At 38.1% G+C, this 25,537-nt stretch overlaps 1 protein-coding gene across 3 annotated transcripts in view; it reads left to right on the top strand.

The window, feature by feature from the left end:
• Positions 1–19,315, top strand: part of MID1 (midline 1) — a 169,685-nt gene extending 150,370 nt beyond the window's left edge. For all 3 annotated transcript variants that reach the window (XM_018553510.1, XM_018553513.1, XM_018553512.1), the window contains exons 9-10: positions 15,953–16,160; positions 18,698–19,315. In XM_018553510.1, coding sequence (XP_018409012.1) covers positions 15,953–16,160; positions 18,698–19,046 — 557 coding nt within the window. In that variant the 3' untranslated portion in view covers positions 19,047–19,315. The remainder of the gene's footprint in view (positions 1–15,952; positions 16,161–18,697) is intronic.
• The last annotated feature ends 6,222 nt before the right edge of the window (positions 19,316–25,537 follow it).

Raw genomic sequence — 25,537 nt, 5'->3', positions numbered from 1 at the left:
CATCATGTCTTATTCAGGAAAACCCACCCATGGAATCTTTAGAAGTTCACGTTTTTATATCCTTATGAAACCTTGTGCAAGCTATTACAGCCTAGTTATAGGTGTCAAGCATTAAGGTGCACAGGTGTAATCCTATAGCTTGGCTGGAAGTTATATATGGCAGTATATATAATTTTTATAGGTTAGGTGGAAATTGTAGTTGTAATATGAATATTACATATGCAAGCTGGCTTTTCACAAATGGTATTTCACTGGAAGCAGAAATCAGTCTTAGGCATGATTTAAAGTCCAACTCCACCTTCCTTGCAAATTTGATGTAGTAATCCAGGACTTTTGAATAATACATTTGCAGTTTATCATCACCTAAATGCTCATATACTCAGGTAATTTTTTTTGGGGGGGCAGCAGTCATTAGGATGCCTATGCTGCATGGCGTGCCAATATAAATCTCAAGACTAGATATAAATACAAAATCTTTGATAGGTAAGACACAAGGCCGGATTTACTCTCTCTGCTGCCCCATTGCCATGTTACTCAATGCGCCCCCCTGTATGCAGGCTGCATACAAGTGATCTCGGCTACATGGGTGAGATCACTTGTACAAAACAAGCAGCGGCTTCCCCGCTGTAAGTCAGCCCTGCTTGCCACAAGCAGGGCTAAATGTAGAAAACAACTACCCGCCCGGCGCCCGAAACTGCATGGCTTGGTCATCAGGAGATAGGAATTCCACACCCTGCTGCCCCTCTACTCCCTGTTTGCAGTGTGCCTGCCGCCCCCTTTCTGGCCAGAGCTATTCAGGTTGCTAAGAGCTGGTTGGGTAGATGTGTATGGCCCTTTCATTTATTAGAGGTACCTTATTTATACTGTGCTGTTTCCAAAAAGGGCCATACACATCTCCCCGCCCAGCTCTTAGCAACCTGGGACGACCTAGCCGGCGTCCCGCTTAGCTCCTGGCAACCAGTAATATTATACCATATTGGTTTAGTCTTTGATCTTTTATTTTTGCTCCCTAAAGGTATACACTTTGAAGTAGCAGTATGGTTGCCAGATGATGCAAAGGCCACAACCTCCCACAGTTAGTGTGCTTCACCTGCACCTGGCCCAAACTTACCCCAAAATTTTCACAAAATGCAAGGCGTTCTGTGAATGGACAAGGGTAGAGGAGGTGCACTGTGCAACACAATTCCCACACTATCACTACCTGTAGTGTCCGGCGTGAATAAAATTTGCAATTGTAGATTAAGAAGCAGAGATTCAGTAATAGGATACTCTTGATTAGAGGTACCTTATTTACATTTTGCTGTTTCCAAAAAAACTAATCCTGTAGTTCCACTTTAATTGTTGCTTATAGCTGAATTCCATGCAAACGGCTTAATACATATATGAGAGGTGTCTTACCTGCCAAAGATTTTGTATTTCTGCTTATCCAGTCCTGAGATTTATACAGCCGTGCCAGATAGCATAGACATCCTAATAACTCATGAGGTTGTTTCTCTGCTCTCTCCGACGGCAATCATTGTCCTAGCAAATGTGAATGTAGGGCACCTGATTGGTCCCAAGTGCAGTCCCTGCTACTCTCAGTGTTGCGGCGCCGATATTTCAAGAGGATAAAATCAAGTGTTGCATTTAAAATACTTTTCATGTGCTTTTATTCTAATACTGTAATATATAACTGATTTTATAGGGTTTTCTTTTTTAATATCTGCCAAGGGTCCAACTTGTCTATTCCAACACTCAGAGAAAAAAATAGTAAACAGTTGTGTCTGCATTTCATGGCTACAAGCCAAAATGTAAGATTTTATGTAGTAAATTTAGCATATGAAACAGAAAACAAGAATAATTGTTTTTTTGTTCACCACTGTATCCTATATCAGGTACATATGCAGAAATACTAGGTCAAGCATGTCATTTGCTTGGCTGTATTTGGAACGCTTGCAGAAAAAGGCTTCTTTATAGTGGTTTGGTTTTTTTTTTTACTATGTTTTTTCAGTACCATACCTGCTTTTTGCTTTCTTATATTGGCACTAAATACAAAACAAAGTACTGATTAAATTTTTTTTTCCTGAGTAGTTATGTCAATAAATAGGTAAAATGAGGCCATGATTCTTCATTTACAAATTCTCTGTGGTCGTGATTTTTGTTATATTTTTTTTGTGGGTTTTTATTTTGTTTTTTGGGGGGGGGTTTTTAACTTTGGAAAGCAACACTTTTATTAGAAGCTGGATGGGAAAATACATCTGGCAAAACTACAAGACTAAGAAGCCTCCAGGCTTTGCTGACCCCAGTTCATCTGTTCTGTAGCCTCAAAAAATTTGTTGAGCATGAACGAGCATAATTGGGACCCAGTTTTACTTTCCTTTTAACATCGCCTGAGCCTAACCATTACCTGGAGAAATACAGCTTTCAGGAATGAGTATAATAGAGATACATTTTACAGCAAAAACATATATGTACAGTGCATGCACTTTATTTTTCAGCAAGCAAATTAATTTATTAGTGATGTTGTATTAAAGTTTACTCGGTCATTTTGTTGTTGACGGCTCAATTACTGTTCAGTCTTAGAGTGCCAACGTCAGTTTTAAAATCCCAAATTAAATAAAAGATGTTTCTAAAGTTTAGCTGTCTCATTAGTAATTTTTTTACATGACATATCTTAAAGCTTGACTGTCCTTTTATAACTACTTTTCAGAATGTAATGTGCTGTATTTTTTTTAATAGGGAGAGCTGTGAGTTGTTTAATTGCACACATGCTGCAAGTGCTTCAGAGGAAGCATAGTGGCCAGAAGTTGCATGTATATGAGATGTAGCCAACTGTTTAAGGGCTCATGCACATGGGCGCCTGAGACCATACCAAGTACAATTGCAGTTTATTTCCCCGCCTGGGAGCCACAGGTGCTGCGTACAGCCACTCATAGATATCAATGACTTTATGTCGGTATACACGTGCATGTATATGGATGTACGACCCTAGGCACAGACAGTCTATATCCAGGGCTACAGATCCATATGCCTGCATGTGTTTACTCAAGTACTGGTGTATCATTGCATATAGCTGGGTACAGCCATTGATTTGTGTGGTTGGCTTAATGCAGCACCTATGTCTCCCAGGCAGGAATTACACTGGAATTCTTCTGTTGTACAGCCACAAGCACCCATATGCATGAGCCCTAAGAAATGTGGTAGTGCATGTACAGTGGGGATAGCTATACATATGGAATAGAGTGGCCAAGACAACCTTTCAAAACCCAAGGAAAATGTTAACTCTTTTTCATTTAATGCGTTATAATCTACCTTTCTGTAGCTATATTACTCAGGTTTACAAAAAAGTGCACACTAATTTTCAGAGTTCTGATTTTGGGATTGATTAATTAAAGGTGTAGAGTCTGTTTACTTTAAGTGTTTCTTAACCCAAAAAGAAGAATGTACTATATTGCATCTTACCAGTCCATAGAGGTGGTGTCTGCATTAGATTCCTAGATTACTTTTTCGACTTTATTTTTACATAGTAAACCTGCTACTAATACACTTTCTGTCCCTAGCTACAGTATGTTTTCTCCTTTACTGCATCTATGGAGGGAGCCATGTTTGCACCCAGACTGGACTACTGTGTCTGCCTTTGTTAAACTCTATTACATGGTAGCTGATTTGGTGGTTTACATAAGAAAAATAATATTATTTTGGTCTTCAGTTCATCCAGCGGGTAATGACAAGGACACTACATTTCTAGCAAGATCGTCAAGTTTTTTCTGTGCTTGCTGGACATGTGCTTGGTCTGGAAAATACCAGTGCAGTCATTACATCTAAGGATTGGTAAGCTGTAATATATTTTTTGTTCTTGGATTTAGCTAGGCTTTAACTTAAAGTTTACATTGCAAAGTGAACATTGCTTGAGATTAATAAATAAGGTGAAGTTGTGTTTACTTTAGTCAATCAATAATACAAAAAAAACCTCCCGTTTACTAAGCTCTGGGAACATTCACTTTGCAAAGTAAGCTTTCAGGAAAAGCTTCTATTTTTTTTTTTTTTACTCAATTAACCCCAAAGTCATGGATTTAAAAGAGCGATCTTTGCATTAGATTTTTTTCAATTTCTGAGATGAAAAATTGCTCATGTTCAGCCTGACGGTGCTAAACATGGTTACACCAAATAAACATACATCACTATTCGTCTTGTATGGCTGTTGCAGTGTATGCACAGTTGAACACCTAAATTGAATAAAACCACTTTTGGGAGGAGTTCAGAAGATAACCCTTAGGCCTCATTCACACAGCATTAAGTTGCGCCATACACCTCCGTGCGGCGTGCACGCCCGAATCAGGCCGTTCTATGGTGGGACGTGATTTGTGTGATTGTGCTCAGTAGCCTGTTCTTCCCTATGGGCGGACGTGACCATGTGCTGTCATGCGCACACCCAAACTGCACATCCTGAGTGTCCATCCTGTCTGAGTATGGACACTGAGACCTGCACGGATGTGCTGTTCGGGTGTACCTACGGAGGCGTCCTTCCATAGGGAAGAACAGGCTGCTACAGGCAGCACCTGCCCCTCTTGGGAACGGTCTGATACGGGCATGCACGCCGCACAGATGTGTACGGACCGACTTAACGCTGCGTGAATAAGGACTTAAACTGTCTTCTTTGTAAAGGCATTAGGCACTGGGTGCCAATAAAATAACCTAATTTCCTTTTTGAAAGGTGGATTTCTCTCACAGTCAAGCCAATTACCTGGCAATGGTTTTCAAAGAAAATAGTTAATTGGCTGTTTTGGACTTTCCTGTCTAATCTGTAATTGTGTCCTTGGATAAGGATGTGATCAGCAAGCATTTATGTTTAAATTACTAAAGGTATTGAGGCTGTTTACTTAGCAAAGTGAATGTAAGTAAATCAGGTAAACCTGTGCTCATTTGGGATACCCATAAAAATAAACAGGAAATAATTGGTTGGTTAAACCAAGGTAGGTGAACATTAGTTTTGCAGTAAACATTCACCTCCCTAAAGTGCTCAACCCCATTGAGTAGTGAATGCACTACATTAAGGGCCTGTTCACACCGGGTCCGTGTGTTACTCTCAACACTTGCAGCTTGGAAGGTGCGTTTGGGGTGCTATTCAAATGAATGGCAATGCACTGTTAATGCACCAGTGTGAACGGGTCCTAAAACCATACATATCTACACACATTGTAAGCCAGATAAATTATTCGTTGGTCAGATCATGTCCACACATCTGAAAGTCTTCTAATGCCCATGCCTAGTTCTGGCCATAAACAGCTTGAATTTCAGTCCTCCAGCCTGCAGGCTGAACGAAAGAAATCAATCAATTACCTATCCACGCTAACAGCGTAGATGGAGGATTCTCCACTGCTGGCTACGGTTTTTGGCACAGCTGCCTGAATGCGTGAACATTGACTGCATCTGATAAGGTGCAGTTGTTTAGCCAATCCATTTCCATCCATCTTGGAGCAGTGGTTACTTTACAACACACTCAGGGACCACGGAGGACAAAAGTAGCCATCCTCCAGAAGGAAGGACAGTGTCAGCACCAATTCAGAGATGATTTGAGGATCTACAGCTGAGTGATACACAAATAAGATACATTTTTGTTAATAGTTAGGGTACTTGAATGCATTTTAAAGATTTAACTCCTGAAATTTAGTATCACTTTAAGCTTTCTTACAATTTTTTTGTACACTGGCCTGTCTTCAACATCTGTGACTCTAAATGTAATTTGCTGGAAAATCTCAAATGCTCTAATGCGTGTTTTCATGTCCCTGCATATTGATCTTTATTTCCTCTCTATCAATAAGCTTATCCCCAGATAATAACTACTTAAAGTGAGTTTGGACATTTATACAGCTGTGCAAATCTGTAAAATGGTAAAAAGTTGTGAGCAAAGTCTCATAGGAATTGTACGTTATTAGTAGCGATTGTTAAACTGCTCTTGAATCATGTTTAATTTCCCATACAAAAACACGAACATGAGCCTACTAGTGCAGGAAGCCAGATATTATCTGCAGTGAGCTGACCCATGCTGCAGCTAAGATCGAGGGTAAGTGGGCTGCTGCATTATATTCCGCACACAAAGCAGTTTACGTCTGATTTAACAAGCACACAGTCGTAAAATACACGTCCCTGAAGTAAAATTCCATTTAGACTGAAACCAAATTCAGCAGCAGCTGTGAGGGAAGCCTTTCAATCACAGAATATCACCTTTCTGTGTGATAAATAGAATCTCATGGACTGACTATAGGATGTGGAGGCTTTTAATAAAGGGTCACTATATCCCAAAACCTTTCTGGTGTGAGCTACATGGGAACATTTATTTTTTTGTAGCGAACTTAATATTTTATTTGACTATGCTAGGCTCCCCCATTTTGCCTCAATGTACAGACAGTTGAAGCTTCTCCATTACATAAAGCACTACACACGTTACAATCTAATTGTGCAATTCCCTGTAGATCTACCAAAAGCTAGTGCAAGGTCCTGCCTGACTAGATACAAACTGATTGGTTGGGTTAGGTAGGTGCTTATATTGCATAGTTTTTGGAATCTGACCATGTTTCTTGTTACACCCTGAATAAAGCCTTTGCCTTGAAAGTGCATATTTCTTATAGCAAATTGCATTTTAACAGTAGTCCCAGCTGCAGCACACAGCACACAATCACCTTCCTTCCACTCCCTTGCCACTCCATTCAGCCTATAGCTCACCACGCACATAACAATCTGATTTGTAGAATCTCCTTTAGATCTACCAACAACTCTGTAGTTCAGTGGCTTCACTGTAATGAATTGTATACATTAGGTAGGTCCTCATATGACATAGTTTTGGTAACTCCAAAGTTATTTGTACAGAGATTCTATGATCAGATTGTAACATGTATGGTGACCCTAAGAAAAATACCAGATTCTTCTGGGTATGCAGCTGCATGTGACACACTCCCCTTCCTCCCACTTCAGTGCTAGTCCATGGTGATTGCCTGCTTAAACAGTGTCACATAGTCGGGAGATAGTCCGCAGCCCTGTGTTGGGTCTTAAAGCTTGCACAAAGCTAAGTCTCTTTGCTCCCAACAGCCAAATGGAGTGACAAGGGAGCTAAATATGTGCAGCTTGTGAACCTGTTGCTTTGCCTTGTATGGAACCAAAAAAACACATTAAGGTATAGACCACCATTTATCATCATATGGTACATTTGAAGAGTATTATTTGCTAGTACAAGGCCCAAAGCTAGCCCCTAAAACAGATCAGAAGCCATCAGTGCACAATTATTATATGGTATGTAGTCATGTTCTGGATCACTTAGAAACCAGCAAGAACCCATTAGTGTTTTTTTTATTAATGGAAATACATTATTTTAACTGATTGTTTTTTTTTAATGTTAATATATATTTACATGTGTATATGTAAGTCTTCTTACAGGCTGTACCCAGGATACATACTTTACAGTGGTTTTCTCAAGAATAAGCACAGCTGTAACTCTTCATTTCACTGTCTCTTTTCAATTCGGGAAGAGAGAGGAATAAGTCAATCCTCTGACTTATTCAGCTGTGTGTGTATTCTGAGCTTCATTTATAATACTTTCTATAGAGGCCTTTTCCAGAAAAAGGGAGCGAAAAAGATAAAAAACATTATACAGCACTACCAAGCAGTGTCTGTGTAAGCGATAAGCAAACATGGCTGCCTTATATCGATATATTACAAATTACAAACATTAACACACTGTGGGCGGCAATTTATCAAACTGGAGCCAACAGAATCTGGAGCAGTTGCCCCATGGCAACCTATCAGCATCTCTCTTCAGTTTGCTCAGTTGAGATTTATAAATGAGAGATAGAAGCTGATTGGTTGCAATGCAAATCTGCTCCAGCTTTGATAAATGCCCCCATTGCAGGGAATGTACTGTGCAGTAAAACTGACACTTCACCCTCAGTTTCCTTTAAAAGCCAATAGGACGTGTATAACGAGTAAATCAAATTCTTATATAAAAGGCACAAATCAGAAAGCTAACACACCAGGATAAGGATTCCTATTTTCCCACAAGTGACAGGTATTTTCAGGTGAGTCTAATTTGGAAACTAGAGTCACATGACTAAAAAAAGATCCTTATACAGTATTTGTGCTAAAGCTTTGTGAATTGAACCGAAAGTATTGAAAAGCACTGTACTGTAGACGCCTGTTCCTCTCCATTCATGTCATGCAAGTTTCCCCCTTTGTGCTACAGAAAATATTTTTCCTAGCACAGTATTTGTTGTTGAGGATGATTTTTTTTGAATGCAGAAAGTGGTAAAGCATTTTTTGGCAGTGACTATATTGCTCTTTCCTTTGTTTATATCCTGGCATGCTATGTGGCAGGCCGTCCCTTGTGCCACCTTTTGTTGACACTGAACTGTAGCCAGGAACATTTCATGTTGAGAATTCACTAACAAAATATCCATATGTAGTTCATCGTCCTGTGTCACAAGCCCTTGTGAACATTCAGAAACTAGGGATCAATAAAATAAAGTGAAACATTTGCCGGTTAATACAGCCTACATTTACAGGGTTATTCACCAAAGGAAGAGTTTGGAGAAGGCAGGAGAAGTGAGCAATCTAGGACAACATATCTGAACTGCAAAGTGAGCTGAATGGAAGAATTTGTCCAAATCAGCTTTTTTGTCTAGATTTTTGTCTAGATTTTTCTGCCTTCTCCAAACTCTTCACCCTTCAGTGAATAACCCCTTTAGTTTAAATGGAGATCGGTTGCAATGTTTTCTCCTTTGTACGTTTTCAGTGAATTTCTTGTTGGATTGCCCTACTTTTTCTCTGATCTTTTCCAAGCTGATAGGCAGTTTTTAAAGAAGTTTAGAACTGAATGGGTTTTGCATCATCCTGTCTTATGGGTTTTGTGATCAACTTCAAAGTGTTATGGACTGGCTTTTGACCACAATATCGCAGAAGAAACTTCAAAATAAAATTAAATGTCTTAAGAGATGCCCGTCAGGGGATGATATTATCCTCAGGTGGGCAGCACTTATACGTTGGACATTTTGTTACATGTAAATCAGACTATGTGGTCTATTGTATCCAATGTCCGTACAGTTTTATTGTATATAGGGGAGATAGCTCTGGAAGTAAAGAATAGGATTTGTGTGTGTGTGTGTATATATATATATATATACATATGTATGTATGTGTATGTATATATGTGTATATATGTGTGTGTGTGTATTTTTTGATATTAAAATCAAATACCTGTTGATCTGCTAGAAATCCAGTGAACTCATACCTTTCTGTTTGATCTGACAACACAGTGCCGCTGCTGTACTGAACTCCCACAAAGTGTTGTCATTCCTGCCCAGTTCTCTACTGTAAACTAAAGAGCACATACCCTTTATGTTTTGTAGATGACGGGAGCACACTTCAAATGTGAGTCAGGTGTTGTAAAACACCTGCTCTAAAAAGTTTTAATTTCCATTTTTGCAGTCAAATTTGGAGAAAATCCCACTATGTGTTGTGTTTTTATTCACACAAAATACCTAAAATACTTCTTAAAAATATATTTCTTACCTTTTAGTTGTTTCTTTGATGAAGGCATTTGTGCAGATTCCAGGCTACTCTGAGCAACTTGAAAGTGAAGGTTGAGGGACACACTGAGCTTATTCTCATTAACATACAGTGCTTCTAAGTCTTGCATCCTTTGTTAGGACAAACAGTGCTCAGATCTAGTTTATAACTGATAAAGAAATATGCCAGCAGAGTACAGACCAAGTTAATAAAACCGAGTATACAGGTATCAAATCTTGGCCGGTTTCTGATGAACTGGCCGAAATCCACATCGTGGGTGTCGCTGTTGGCATTATTTCGCCCGGCGAAGGAGCAGGTTGGAAAAATGTCGGCCAAATGGAGCTTGCAGCCAATAAGCTGCAAGCTCGTTTTTGGTATTCTGACAGCATCCAGTGTCAGAATAGAAAAGAAACAGAAAAGAAAAGAAACAGCGTGGGATTTGTCCATCAGGGCTTGTAAGCCTTGATGAAGGAATCCTTTCTATTTTTTTCATTCAGCCCGCGAGACGAACAAAAAAAATAAACCTGTGTATACTCAACTTTAAAGTAACGTACAGGGTTATTCACAAAAGGGTAAAGAGTTTGGAGAAGGCAGAAGTGAACAATCCATGCCAAAATAGCTGATTTGGAAAAATTCTCCAATTCCGCTCACTTTCCAGTTCCGCTATGTTGTCCTAGAATGTTCACTTCTCCTGCCTTCTCAAACACTTCCCCTTTATGTGAATAACCCTGATAGTTTCTAATCGTTTTGTTAAAAGCACCTAAAAATGTAATCAGCAATTTTTTTAATATTTTCTTTAAGTTATGCTGTGTAAATGGGAACATATAACAAATGTAAAGTATTTGTTATCTCAGTTTGGCTGCAAAAGTGGAAATACACTTTACAGAACTTCAGTCGTTGGGCAGGTTTAAAGTGCAGACTACAAATACTTGCAGCTGTCTCACAAACCTTCCAGTTATGGGCATGGCAATGCTCTGACCCCACACATTCCTATATGTACATTACTATAATGTACAGTCACTGGTCTGTACCTTTTAGGCTTTGTCAAAACGTCCCGAGGTTTGACCATAAAGGCGATGTGTGCAATCACCTCTACCTTTTTATAATGTGTGCTAGAAATGACTAGAGTCCTATTGATATGAGTAACTCTTGCATTTTTTTTTTAAATTAGGTGCTAAATATTAATCAACCTGTACGTTATCTAGCAATAATGAATAACTTCAAATCTTTTTGGTCATCCCTCTCATGCACACAGAACAAATGGTCAGTAACTATTCTCACAGCTCACAAATCTAAAGAGCCCCTCTAAATATTTTGTAGCTGTGTGAATTGTTTTAGCCTCAGCATGCAGCTTTCTTCTGTAAGCACGGTTTTCTTTGCAAAGTTATTTTGTTTTTACATGAGTTTGCGATTGAAAAGTGAGTCAAATATGGATAAGATCAAAAATCTGTGAGCCCTTTCAAGTCAAAATATTGTTTTAAATGGAACAGCCTCACCAAAAAAGACAAATCAGCAGAAAAAGGGAACTTTTGCAGTGTTAGTCTCCAATGCTGAAGAGAACACGCTGAGCATGGGCAAACGATTTATGACTTATCAATAAACCATTCAACCAACAATATAAACACTAAAATAGAATTGAAAAGTTTTAATTGCTCCCTTTAAAACTTGCTGAATTTCTCATTCCTATTCATTCTACTTCATTCATTCTAAAGCATTGCGCAAACTGTTGGCGCTATATAAATCCTGTATTATAATAATAATCATAATAATTCTACTTAGTGTTATTTCTGTGTCTCTGTTCTTGTGGCACCAGTCACTGAAACAGTAATAAGAACAGGTCTTGCCAACACAGACATAGACGAACCCCAAAACACAGGTTCTCCAGTTTATCCAAAAAAGGGGTGGTTTACTTTATTATTATTTTTTATTAATTATTGACCATAATAACATTTTCACAACTGTCTTCAGATCTGCTAAGCTTCTAAAACTTGAAACCAGCTTTAGAGTGTCTGTAGATATTGGGGTTGATTTACTTAAAGGAGCTGTAAAGTCCCAGCATACAACATCCTGTTAACTTCAGAATTGTGAAAGGAATGCATACTGTACCATAGTTGTTTTTGATAATGCAATCAAAGCTTACTTGTTACATGTAGTGAGTGCTGCCTTCCAACTGTTCATCACTTTCAACAACTTCCTGGATTGCCAGTGTGCTTTGCATCCCGTTCTCTGCTAATTTCACAAGACTACATAGACCTTATCCACTTAAACTATGTGAAAATTCAGGTGAACATGTACTTTGCTTAGTGAACGTTCTATGCTTATTTGCTAGCATATCCAACAGTCTTCTTCAACTCCAACATTTATTTATCTTTATTTATTACAGGTATTTATATAGTACCAGCAATTTACACAGCACTTTACATATTGTACATTCACATCAGTCCCTGCCCACAAGGAGCTTACAATCTAAGGTCACTATCTTTCTTTTCATTAGACCAGCGCTAATTACCCTACCATCATGTCTTTGGAATGTGCCAGGTAACCCACACAGGCACAGGGAGATAATTCAAACTCCTAACTGAGTATTGCTTGCAGTGCTGTGACTGCACACATGGCTAGAAATGGATGTATCCTTTAAGCTGTGTTGATGAAGGAGGATTTTGCGTTCTCATTTTCATTTAAATGCTTGTTCAGGACAGTGAAATTATTTACATATACATAGTAAGGTTTTAGGTAAAAAAAATCCTTTCAGGGGAAACAATTATGGGCTAAAAAGAAGTTTGCTGAGCCTTCTTTCCTCCATATGTGATGACAGTAATTATATGACAGTAATTATACTCATCACAGACGTTCACTTCTTAATTATTTTTCTGTTAGATGACCATGCTTGGCCAGTTTGTTACAGCAAATCCCAAAATGTAACCTAAAGCTAATGACTAAGTGATTGTCCTTGGATTAAACTGTTATCACTAATACAAAGGCTTGTAATTCAGTACAGGACAAACTGTATATACAAACATATCTTGTATAGCTCAAGATTTCTTTCTCTTGCTCTTTTATTATCCTAGGGTGATAGCCAAGTATAATCCTGGATTTAAATTCTAAAGTATTAAATACAAAACCGGAATGTTGTTTTGCTATTTACAAGTCCTCAGAGAGTTCTTTTGATCTGCAAAAGCTTATAGACGTGTCTCCTTTAAGCCCCTTTAATTTCCTATAGTAGTTTAAGATCTAGAATGACTAGAGCCATGTTTTTACACTCTTTTATGGGCAGCTAGCTCAGTGGAAATTATATACGTGGTGCTGCCGGAGCCTTTTCTCAGTAAAAAAATGTTAGGTAGGGTGAAAGTTCCTCAATTAGCTAAAAAAGATAATTGAAAAGATAATTTTAATAACCAGCAATGTTATAATAACCTCCTTATTCTGGGTTCTCACACATACCTTGTATGCATTTCATTTGTGTAGAGTCAGTTTCTAAAAGCAGGACTCTAGCCAAAACCTTTTTTCTGATTGCTTTTTTGATTGCTATAGGTGTACACCCATTAAGCAGGTTTTTGATTGTTTCCTGATCACCAGGACAAAACATCAATATATATTGGTTTATATTTGGCAAACTTGGTTAGATTCTTTATTTTCCCCATTCTGCTAGGGACTGAATAAAAACTGTTTTGTTTAGTTTTGCACTTTATCAATATAATGTTTTTCAGGCAGGCATTTTCCAGTAGGACTGATCCATCTCTAAGTACTGTAGAGCTTCTGTATGCTCCTTAGCTTCAACCATAAGTTGTATTGTGGGTTTTCCACATTTCTTCCTTCAATATACTAAGGCACTGTACCTTACAAGAAATTTTCATGTGCTGAAAAAGGTCATTTATATGCAAAACTTTCAGCTTTTACTAGTTCATGCATGCTTTTTTAGCCGCCAAGTGTGCAGAAGCTGTTTTCCCTGGTTTCTGATGTTTTAGGTGCATTAGAAACCGGGCATGTCAGCCATTTTAAGTAGGGTTGGTTAAGTAGGGATACCAAGTACAGTACACGGTACAAGTATGAGTACATGTACCGATACTTTTGAGCTCCAAGACTACACTAGAGAAAAATTCAAAAGTTAGGAGGCAGCTGTCATTTGTAAGGAGCACACAAAGCTCCTGGGATTTGTACATCTCTGTTTTAATGAATGATTTTGTTTTTATAAATATAAATAAAGGGATGCACAGATACCAGTTTTGCAAGTACGAGTACTGGTACTTGCAGAGTACTTACAAGTACGAGTACTGATACATTTTTGTTTATTGTCATGTGACAGTTTTTCTAAAACAATACAGACTAATGATTTCAGGACAGTGGTGGAGCGCCAGAGCCAGGTCCCAGCTGCAACTGCTGCAACCCTGGTAGTTCTCATGAAAATGCCAAGTATCGGCACTGGTACTCGAGAAGTATCTGTACATCCCTCATTTTAAGCTTTTAAAAGTCTGTAGTAGCAAAGTCAATCTAATTCAGAGAGGCCAACAGAGGAGGTTTTTTTTTTTTACAATAAAGGTAATGGTAGATTGCTTGTGGTGGCTGCCTTTTAGCCATTAGGAATTTTTCTATTTGAGACAGGAGGGGGGAAGCCACATGGAAGTGCCAGAACATCGCACCATTCAAGTATTTGGCTGTAGCAGACGTAAAGAGCTGCTGCAGGCCTGTGCATGAACCTCTGGGTTCCTTGATTCCGTACCTTCTGTCAGCTCTTTTTTTTAAGTGAGTAATTTTAAGCTTATAGTCTAGTATATATGGCATGTGTGTAGTCAAAATAAGAACCAAACACATTTTTTTGTGCCTATATGCATAAGACCTATATGACCCAACCCTGGAGCTGCAAAGGTACTTTAGTAATAGTATGGACAAAGGCTATGTGCATCTCCCTTAACGTGACACTGAACTCAGGAGTTAAACTTTAAAAGTGCATTGAAGTACCTTAACTATTAACAAAAATGTATCTTATTTGTGTGTCACTCATCTGCAGATCCTCAAATCATCTCTGAATTGGTGCCGACACTGCCCTTCCTTCTTGTGGGCTGCCTACTTTTGTTCCCCATGGTCCCTGTGTGTGCTGTAAAGTAGCCACCACTCCAAGCTCACTGTGATAAACTACAACTTCAATACAAATTAGTAAACTACATGTGAGATTGTAGTCTATCACGGGAGGAAGCTTGGAGTGGTGGCTACTTTACAACACACAGGATACATGGGGAACAAAAGTAGCCACCCTCCAGAAGGAAGGACAGTGTCCGCACCAATCTGGTTCTACAGCTGAGTGATACATGCATAAGATACATTTGTGTTAATAGTTAAGGTACTTGAATGCATTTTTAGAATTTAACTCCTGAGTTTATTGTTACTTTAACCCTAATTTAATTAGTTTAACTTCAAATACAGCCTAATCTCTGTGTGATACATTGTATTCTGAATGTCCCTAGTATATGATCATTTCCTCAGTTTAACATAGAGCCTTCTGATTTAACTGTGGCTTGCTTTTTAATCCTTGTTTGAGGAAAAGCTCAATCTGCATGAGCATGCACAATACCTATTAACAATTCGAGAAATTTCCCTAGTTATTTCCTGTTATTGTAGTTAATGTCGTTCAAAAACAGAGCATGCTAGCACAAAACAGAGCTTGTCGTTATCCTAACACTTTAATGTTTTGACAGGACTGCAATGTATTTGTCACTTTTATTCAATAATTGTATTAGTCTGTACAGTTTACGTGCTCAAGTTACTGCATGCAGTGTTAATCCATTATGCAAACACAAATACATTCTTGCAGATAAAATATAGGCAGTGGGTAAGTACACTATGCCCAATGAGCCAGGTTATTTATTGTAACCCCAATTGAGAAAATACATAGACTGCAAATTCTGAACCCTTCTTTTGAAAATGCTAGTTTCTTGCTGGCCCAAGTAAATTAAAAAATGGTGTGTAGCCTTTTTGTTTTTTTTTTACAAAAGTTGATTTTCCATTGAAGGAAATGTAGTCCCTAAATGGGTCAGTGGTCTTCTTGTGGATGACTGTGGTTAAATCCAAAGTGAAACATTTATTTTCTTATAATTGTACCACTGTTCATAAATGTCCTTTCTCCATTGCATATTTGGCCTGGCTGAACAAAAGACATATATCTATTTGATTTTTCCTTTCTCTGGTTTTGGAACTCTCATATATTTTTTAAAGAACTTGAACTTTTTTTAGCCTTTGTAATGCACAGCTGTGCACCATGGCCGTCAGATCTGTATCAGTGACAAAGCCTGGTCCATATATGCCACCAACCATTTTTTATATCTTTATCTGACTGCAGGGACACTGTTTTTGACACATTCAACAAATTCTGCTTTTTTGTTTTGTTGCCAAAATAAATTTACTATCCTGTTTTATTTTTCCCTAGGTCAACCTTTTAAGCTAGACCCCAAATCTGCACATCGGAAGCTGAAAGTTTCACATGACAATTTGACTGTAGAAAGAGACGAAACTTCTTCTAAAAAGAGCCACACACCAGAGCGTTTTACAAGCCAAGGAAGTTATGGCGTAGCTGGCAACGTGTTCCTTGACAGTGGCCGCCATTACTGGGAAGTGGTTATAAGTGGAAGCACCTGGTATGTATTAAGTATCGGTCCCTGAGCTTGTATGCTTTGTTTTTTTTCTTTCTTTTTATAAGAAGCCTATACCATAATGAAATAGAAATAATATTTGAATAGTAACACAAGCAGAGCTGGGTTTCCCCAAACTATTTAACATTAATACCTGCATATCAATGTTCAGAGGAAATTGAAGATTTTAACCTTCTCTGTAAAACCTGTTCCTTTGGGTCATTTCATTTTATTGTCAACTGTACCAGATTTCTTCAGTTAAAAAAAAAACCTTAGGGTTAGTGGCTGTGATATGAATGTGTCCGGAACTGAAAGCACGTTACATTTTTAAATTGTATAAACTGCCTACACACAGATGGTGAAACCATTCTGTGGCTGCACACAAGTCGGGTAGATCATACAAGTGGGTCTGCTATCTCAATTTTTCTTAAGAAATTGAGTCTTGTAGCTTGTGACTTCAGCCTGTCCTTTGGTGGATATGTCTATATTAACAGATCTGACAGACCTAGTTGTATGAGCTTTGATTCCAGTTCACACAAATGCCAAAAGAAGAAGTTGTATTATGACCACTCAAACAAGAATTCCCATCTCATTCTGTGTCAGAGCTGGACTGTCCATGGATAAGATATTCATAATTTTTAACCGGAGTTTGACTGGTCATCAGAAATGTTGCATCCTTTTGTGACTTTCCTTCCAAGTCAAATGATTTTCTTTTGTGATGTGCACAGTACAGAGATCACTCTTTTTATAATGGAAAGGCAGCAAGGTACATAAGTAGTTAACATTCATGCCTCGGGTCCTGGGTTCAATAAACACCATGGAAATTACATCTGTGGTGTTTGTAAGTTTTTGGGGTCTATTCACTAAGCTGCCGAGGGCAGCCGAGTGAATGACCGATCAGAAGTGAAGTGAGCCGAACACTGTTCGGCTATTCACTTCAGGCTAGCACGGCTGATTTCAGCCGTACATCGGCTGAAATTAGCCGTACATCAGCTTGCTTCGTGTGGCTTCGGGTCGGCCGAACATGCTCAGCATGTTCGGCTGACCCGAGGTGCAGAAGGAGTTCGACTCAGCCGATCCAACATCTAGATTGGCTGAGCCGAACCTCCGGCAGGCTTCTCACTGCTGTTCGGGCTATTCTGAAAGATCCCGAACAGCAGTGAGAGAATAGCCGAATGCCGAATGCCTCGGCGGCATTTGGCTCGGCTGTTCTGCTTTTTCTCCTGAACCGAAGGGGTCCTGGGGCCGAAGCTAGCCAAAGGATCGGCCGAAGCTACGGCCAGATCCTTCGGCAGCTTTGTGAATAGACCCCTTTGCGTTTTTCTGGACTTCCTATGGTTTTCCTCCACAATGCAAAACATACTGTTAGGTAAATTGTAGTCTAAGCAAACTGGCTTTAATATATGACTGGAAATTTAGATAACAAGCTTCTCCTGTGCAGCATCTTATGTGAATGGTTCTTTGTAAAGTGTTTTGTAATATTTCAGTGCGGAATAAATTAAATGCTTAGTTAAAGGAGAATTACAAGTCAAGTGATTTTCACTCTTCGGGCACAGCTGGCTCTGCCTCTGGATAGGCAGAGTCAGCTGTCAATCCCGCAGCTGGGTGGATTCAGACAGTATTGTCAGGATCCGTCCCGGCTGTGGCGTCTGAGTATACCGCGAGCTGTAGCACGCGCTATACTGAGCTTTGGGTCACGGGAGAACACTAGTTTGTAAGCCCTCAGGGGCAGGGCCCTCCTTCCCATCTTGTCTTGAATTGTATTGTGATTGTAATGTCTTATATTGTAAAGCGCTGCGCAAACTGTTGGCGCTATATAAATCCTGTATAATAATAATAATAACTATGGGGAAAAGCCCTGACCTCAAAGTTCTCCTTTAAACTGATTTTCCAGCGTAGTAGAAGGTCTCTGCGCTATGAATAGAACACTTTCTGTCACTTGTGTAACCTTGTTTATTGTCCCTTATTCTGTCAAATTTGTATTAGTTATACTGAGATGTTTCACAGTGCAAATGCACATTGGACCCAGTAATAGAACCATACAGAGGGTGACTCTGCTTCTGCCCTCTCATGCAGCTTGCTATTATATGCCTGCAGAAAAAGAGACACTCAGCAGAGCTGCATAATAGACATGATTTAGATACAAAAATGTATTAGGAAAAAAGAGATTACATAAAATAATGTAGAATATAAACATTAAAAAGTATCCCAAACATCATGTAACATTAGTCATAAACAAGTATCAAGATGTCACATATAGGCATAATAATATAACGTTAAGTGCAAAAAAAATGGGAATTATACAATTCATTGAATAAATAAAGAACTTGTAGAAATATTGAAAATGCAACATAACTATCAATTAGAAGAAAGGGACATCAAGCAGGCACATGATGGCTCAGTAACACCACCTGCATACTGATAGTGTAGCTTTGAAAAAATGTTTAGGTCAATGATTGCTCATTTATGTAACTGTAATATGCTATAGTGTTCCAGTAGACATATAGAATGTGTTCTAAAAATATTTTATCATTCTTTTTTAGGTATGCTGTTGGCATTGCATACAAGTCGGCACCAAAGCATGAGTGGATAGGAAAAAATTCCGCCTCTTGGGTATTGTGTCGCTGCAACAACAACTGGGCAGTGAGACATAACAATAAGGAGATTCCAATTGAACCCTCACCACACCTGCGCCGCATTGGAATTTTGTTAGACTATGATAATGGCTCTCTGTCGTTTTATGATGCTTTGAACTCCTTTCACCTCTACACTTTTGACATTGCTTTTGCACAGCCTGTGTGCCCAACCCTCACTGTGTGGAACAAGTGTCTGACAATATTAACAGGCCTTCCTATACCCGATTACCTGGACTGCATTGAGCAGCTGCAATGATTCATCCTTGTGCAATCAGAACTTCTTTTGAGTGCATTGTTATTTTGGAGAGTTTTCTTTCCTTGGTTGAAGTTCAAAACAGGAATGTTTTATTGGTTATTTATGGATTTTTGACTTTTGATTAGAATTTTTTTCTGTTTTGCACATTGACTTATTTGTCGATCTGCCGCATCCTGCTTGTGGTGCTCACAACAGAATGTGACAAACTAAGCCTGCAGGTTATGGATTTTTGCCCCTGTCCTTAACAGTAAAATGCCACTTCTTCAAGTACTGATCCTGCAACTGATATTTCTGGTATTGTTTTATATTTCAAAATACATCCGTAAGCAAAAATTAAGTTAAAAAAATCTACATTATTGGAGCCTATTTTTGGTGCATTACAAAAGTATGAATTATACATACTGTATTTGCATGTGTTATCAGAACCAGCCATGCTGTTGTGACTTTTATAGGAATGTTTTATTTTAAAACAATTTTATGGAATAGTTAGGAGAAAATCACTGGTAATGAAGAAGAACAATATTGAAAGACTTAATTTGAATGTATAGTATATGCCTTTCCCATTCTACCACTGAAGGAAGCACTTAAGTTCCCCAACCACAGTGCTAAGCTCCTCAAGAGGCAACAAGCCCCACCCCATGCAATCCTGACCATTCAGTGGACATTAGTATGCATAATATCGATCAATAAGCAGATAAAGTTTTAGGATTTAGAGTGAGAAATATATGTCATGTCACAATAAAGGTGATCACAAACACGAGAGGGTGGTTAGAGAGCACGTATAATTCAACCACCATCAGAGAAATCATCTGTCAAAGTGCTGAACTCTGTTAACGTGGTTCTGCCTAGCTGGCAATTGACATATGTAGAGGGGAGGTGGTGACCGCTTATCAGTGAGGGAAAAATAGTGATAAGGATAGGTTTTCTAAACGTTCAGCTTTACCCCATGATAGTTGCCGATCAGCTAGCTCGGGGGACACCGACAGGCATACAATACTATGCTGCTCCAGCTTACAACAGGAGACTGCCATGTCAGTTGTTAATTTCAGAGGGTAACACCTGAGAATAGATTCTGTATTAACATAAGAAGTCCTGCCTTTCATTTTTTTAAAAAACATGTTTATATGTATGTCTCTCTCTTAACCACTGATATGCAGTCTTTGCTTATCATTTTATTGAATGTCCATTGGAGTTGTTTCATCATTTACATGTTCGTCAATGGTAGAAACAGCTTTCTGTACATCAAACCTTTAACAATCACTAAGATTACTGACATATGCTGGTGATGAATGGGTCAGCTTTTCAGACACCAACCACAAACATAGAGGGGCTATTTATACTAATTTGTATTTGATGACAGAGCATATGGCCTCATTTCAAAGTAATGAAAAACCTTTAACAATAAGGAGATCTCTTAGGATGATGGGGAATTTCTAACTTCCAAAGGATTTAGGTCATGTCTCTTGGGCCCTGTACACACAAGTATTAAAGTGGAGTATGTACATGATACATATCACTGACACCTGTACTGTGTTACCTAACCAAAAAGTGTATTGTGCTGAATGTATGCATTGACCAGAAGCACTTAAAGTGTTAATCTGCTGAAATTTACATAGGTCTGTAACTCTGCAGCTAGTGGGAGTCCTGATGCAGAAGAAGGTGATGAAGAATTCATCTTTGCAAATTTCTTCTAGGGAGCTTTGATGATTAAAGTTTAAAAGTGTCTCTTGTAGATCTTATTTTTGATTCGACAGTGTCGAGCACACAAGTAGTTAACCCCTAATTCTGTATTAATCCTGGTATTACCGCTAATATTTTTTATTTAAATATTACAGGTAATATTTTACTAGTACTGTACTTTTGCTTGATTTAATAATGATTGATTTAATAATGTGTGCGCCGTCTATATGCCTCAGTGAAATTTGGTTGCCATTTTAAACTTGCCTCCTTCAAACACAGTGTGCATTTCTACATTACATTTAAGAAAAGTCTTCTAAATATTCAGTTTCTGCTCATTACCAAAAATAGCCGGGTGAACAAGTTGAAAGTACTGAGGATAAAAGGTTTAGGAGATTAACAGTGTTCTAAGCAACAGCAGTAATACATCAACCCTCTAGACAGACTAGAAGTGGACATGTTACACCTGGCCAGTTATCCCAGTAGCAATGTACGAGGCTTTCCAGACTTCTAAAATAGACCCAAGAGGTTTATTTCTGCATAGAAATCACAAAAATGTTATTTTCTTTTTCAATGAAGGTTTTTGTTTTGTACTTTATTTTCCAAGTTACCAATATTCATAATCCCCCAAAAAAAATAGAACCTTGTTTGGTACAATTAGCCTCTAAGCAGATTGCACAGAGTGAATTTCTGAGCACATAAAATTTGGAGCTCTTGTCCATGAGAGCAAAATTCTAGCTGTTATATATCAAGGTCAGCCAAAAATGAATTTGTCAACCAACTTTAACAATGTAAGAGGACCAAGGAGTCTATTTTATAAATATTTCTACACGAGATTCAAACAATAAACACATTATTTTATTGGATTTTAATTGTGTTTAAACGTTTTTTGAACGCTCTGTGGAGACATTTATTAAAAGACTCCCTAGTGTTGACAGCAAGAACTCTTTCTAATTGCTTTAGCAGGTAGGAGGAGCATGAACTCGGGTCCTGAGATGTAAGTACCTGATGGATAAAAGTAGTCAGTCAGTGATTTAGCCTATCCGCATCTACCTAGAACTGAAATGCCAGTTTTGGATCAATCTACCCTTCAAGATGACACATTAAGACTAGCAGGGGAAACAAAAGTGGCCGAGAGAGCAATAAATAAACTGTTGTATCCAACTGTGAAAAATATATACATTTTTAATTTATGTTTGATTAGGTACAGTATAGTAATACATTATCTTTATTAACAACACATTACGAGTCCATGCAAACACTGCTGTAAGTAACATAATCTAATATAAAGCGGAGCAACGTAAGACTTTACTGTTTGTTAGTAACATTACCAGCTGTTCTGATGGCTCAGAATTCCACATGAATGTATCAGGCTTTCACTGTTATATTTGGAATTCATGTTTAACCTCAGTGCAGATTAAGTTAGTAGTTTTTCATGCAGCGAATTTGGTGGAAAAAAAAACTCAAATTCAATTTATATTTCCAAAATACATTTAGTCTGCCTTTAAAAATACTTTAGACAAACCTTGCTTATTGCATTAATATACACACACTATGTAAAAACTAAAGAAAAACTTTTTTTTTATGAAAAGTACAAATTCAAACCTGATGTCAATAGGCCAGGTTCAGCGTAATTCCCATAAATATGTACACATACAAATAAATGTAAATTATTTGGGGATTTTTTTTTGGAGATGTTTAGAAGTGATTCAGACTGAATTTTTTTTTTCTTTAGAGGATCTATGAAAAGGGAGTTTATGTTTGATGCTAGATATTTTTATAGGCTTTGTTTTATTCTTATTTTAAATACGATTGGAATGAATATTGGCTTTCTGAACTTGGAGCCTCGGTTGTAGTAAATCACTTTTGAGTGTCTGTGGAAAGAGCAGTTTAATGCACTTTGTTAACAAATCCGTTTTAGGTTAAAGGGTAACTACTTCAGAATTCTTAGCAGTTGACTATGAAGGCACCAGTAAGTACTAGTTTTACCTTATTTATATTGCCACTATTAAAGAAAGCCCAAGAGCAGGATGTTTCCTATTTTATTGCATACCGTTCAGTCACTGTACTTTTTCCAGTGTTCTCATCAACTGCTGTTATCCATTTGGGGGAATACATCTCTAGTTACATTGTTTTATGTTGGACTTTAATTTCTTGGCAACTCACAGTCAATGCACATTAGCCTGTGTCTATTTTCCAGTCTTGTACCAAATTTGGTCTTGTACCAAATGCATTTCTTTATATCACGCATTATGTCTAATGTATCTCAAGCTATGGAACAAAATTGTGAGAACGTCATGGAGTTATTTTAGGAATACCGGCAATTCTTGCTTGAAACTTGGGATGACCACAAGATTACAGGAAAGAAGTTGTGTTTTGGTGGATAAATGTTTTATATTACCAGTCAACAGCGCAAAAACTCTTTGATATGATGCAAAGTGGCACCCTAGCCTACTGTTGCTATGGACTTTGAGTACCATAAAAATACTAATCAAACTTTGTTTAAAGGACATATTTTTTCTGATGAGGAAAAAGCTCTTTTGGAAAACCTTCTCTTTACTGGATTATAAAGCAAAACTAAGACTACGACCTAACTGCAGGATTGGTATAAAACTTGTATAACTTTGGGCGCAGTGTCAACAACCAGCATTGGTAGAATGGACTTTGCTTCTCTCCATGTCTCCGTTTTCTTGCTTTCGTGAGAAATTTGGAATAACACGGGTGTTGACTTGTATTGAATAATGCAATGTTGGGTTTATGTGTAAACAGTTTAGTTTTACAACTGTCTCTTTTACTATTTTGTATTTTAAAGAAAACCTGTATATTAAAATCAAAGTTTTATTTTAAAGTCAACCGTTTTTTGTGATTTTTTTTTTTTTTTTTTTAGGTACGGTTTACTGGTTGACAATTGAGTCAGACACACACACACACACACACACACTTTTGTTATTTCAATGCTGAACTCCAGGAAGATGTAAAAGACACAAATAATTGCAGCTCTATAATAATGAATACATCATGATTTGATTATTTTGTTTAATGCAAGCAGTGGAATTAGCCTCTTGTAATCCACTGTACAGCAGAACTCAGACTAGAAGAGAAGGAAGCAGCCCAATGAACCAGTCACTTGTGCTGTAATGCTCATTTGCTAACAAGGAACATTGCCTATACGTGGAGAGAGAGAAGAAAGATGAGCTTAACATTCTACTACTTCTCCTTTTACTGGAGGTGGGACAAGACCTGTAAATGTTACTCAACTGCAGCTTGTAAAAATCTGGTCTCATGTCCTGCTAGACAGTTTTGGATAGAGAAGGGATAAATCAGGGATAGTGCTGTAAGCAAGGCATGAAGTTGTGTAAAATCTCCTCAAGACCTCAGTCAGCAATAAAAAAAATCATAAGACGGAGGTGAGATGAAGCATAATAAGCAGTGGGAAAACAGATGGCAACATAAATCTAATGGGGAATCTAGCATTCCCCGACTCTACTAAAAAAGGATTCATGTTGCTGGCTATGTCTTTATAGAGGCCCCAGACAACAATGGAAAAACAGAAATTCTTACCCTTCCCGGTCTGTCCAAGAGATCTACTGGAGATCCACTTGGATCCAATATGCAGTACAGATCTAATGATATATACTATGAGGGGAATTTATCAAAACAGGAGCAGACAGAATCTGGAGCAGTTGCCATGGGCAACTGCTCCAGATTCTGTCTGCTCCAGTTTCTATAAATTCTCCCCATATGTATTGTAAAACAATATTCTGTAAATACCCACAGGCAGGCATATGTATATTGTCACATGATTATGGCTAGATTTGGTTATATTCATTGTGTGTGTGTGGTTAGACACAGTAAAATCCTTGGATCCATCATTCTAAAGAAAATAAGCCCATTGGTCAGGCTGCAATTGTTTTCAGTTATTCCATGTGGTTCTCATATCAATATCTTCAAAGATGTCTCAATTGTATAGATATGCTAGCTTAGTTGATACAACCATACCTGTCTATGTAATTGCTGTTAATAAAAATGATAGCTCAGTGATAGTACCCCATTTAGTTACTATTTTATTAGTATGAGTAGCTTAAAGTGTATGTTAACCCTAAAAATGTACTTCTTCTATTAGCTGTACTGTATTTACCATTGAAAGCCCATGTTATATACAATATTTTGAATAAAGTATTATAAAATGTTATATATACCACCCACCTAATATTGAGTAGGTCCCCCATTTGTTCCCAAAACAGCCCTGACCCGTGGAGGCATGGATGCCACTAGACCTCTGAAGTTATGCTGTGGTGTCTGGAACCAAGCCATCAGTAGCAGATCCTTTCTGTCCTGTCCAGAGTATATCTGTCCAATAAGTACAAATTAATACCTGTTGACCCTGCCAGAAATCTGTTGAGCTTATGAGTTCCTGTGCTCTTTTCAGCTGTCACTGTGGACTACAGAACACATCCCTAATGTTATAGAGAAGAGGAGATGTTATCTAGTCCTACCATACTTCCTGTCCAAGGGTGGTAATTTTTCTCTTCCATAGATACAATACATTGAGTCAGCATTGTCACCCTAGTACAGGAAGTGTGTTACTAGCAGGATCACCAGGTGAAAATAGGGTAAATTACAAAAAAAATAAAAAGCCTAAAAAAAGAATACTAATACAGCCACCACATCTAAGAACTGCTCAGCTACAATGCATTAAATGTTTGTACTTTGGGTTAGAGCCAATTTAATCGAGTGTCATTCATACTTTGACACAGGATAAGAATCTCACCCAAACCCCCTCCTTAACATTACATGGGGGGGGGGGGGGGGGG

Source organism: Nanorana parkeri, unplaced genomic scaffold (assembly GCF_000935625.1).
Source record: "Nanorana parkeri isolate BGI_ZX_2015 unplaced genomic scaffold, ASM93562v1 scaffold122, whole genome shotgun sequence".
NCBI classification, from domain to species: Eukaryota; Metazoa; Chordata; class Amphibia; order Anura; family Dicroglossidae; genus Nanorana; species Nanorana parkeri.
The sequence above is the reverse complement of the archived record's forward strand: the minus strand, read 5'-3'. Positions and strand labels throughout refer to the sequence as shown.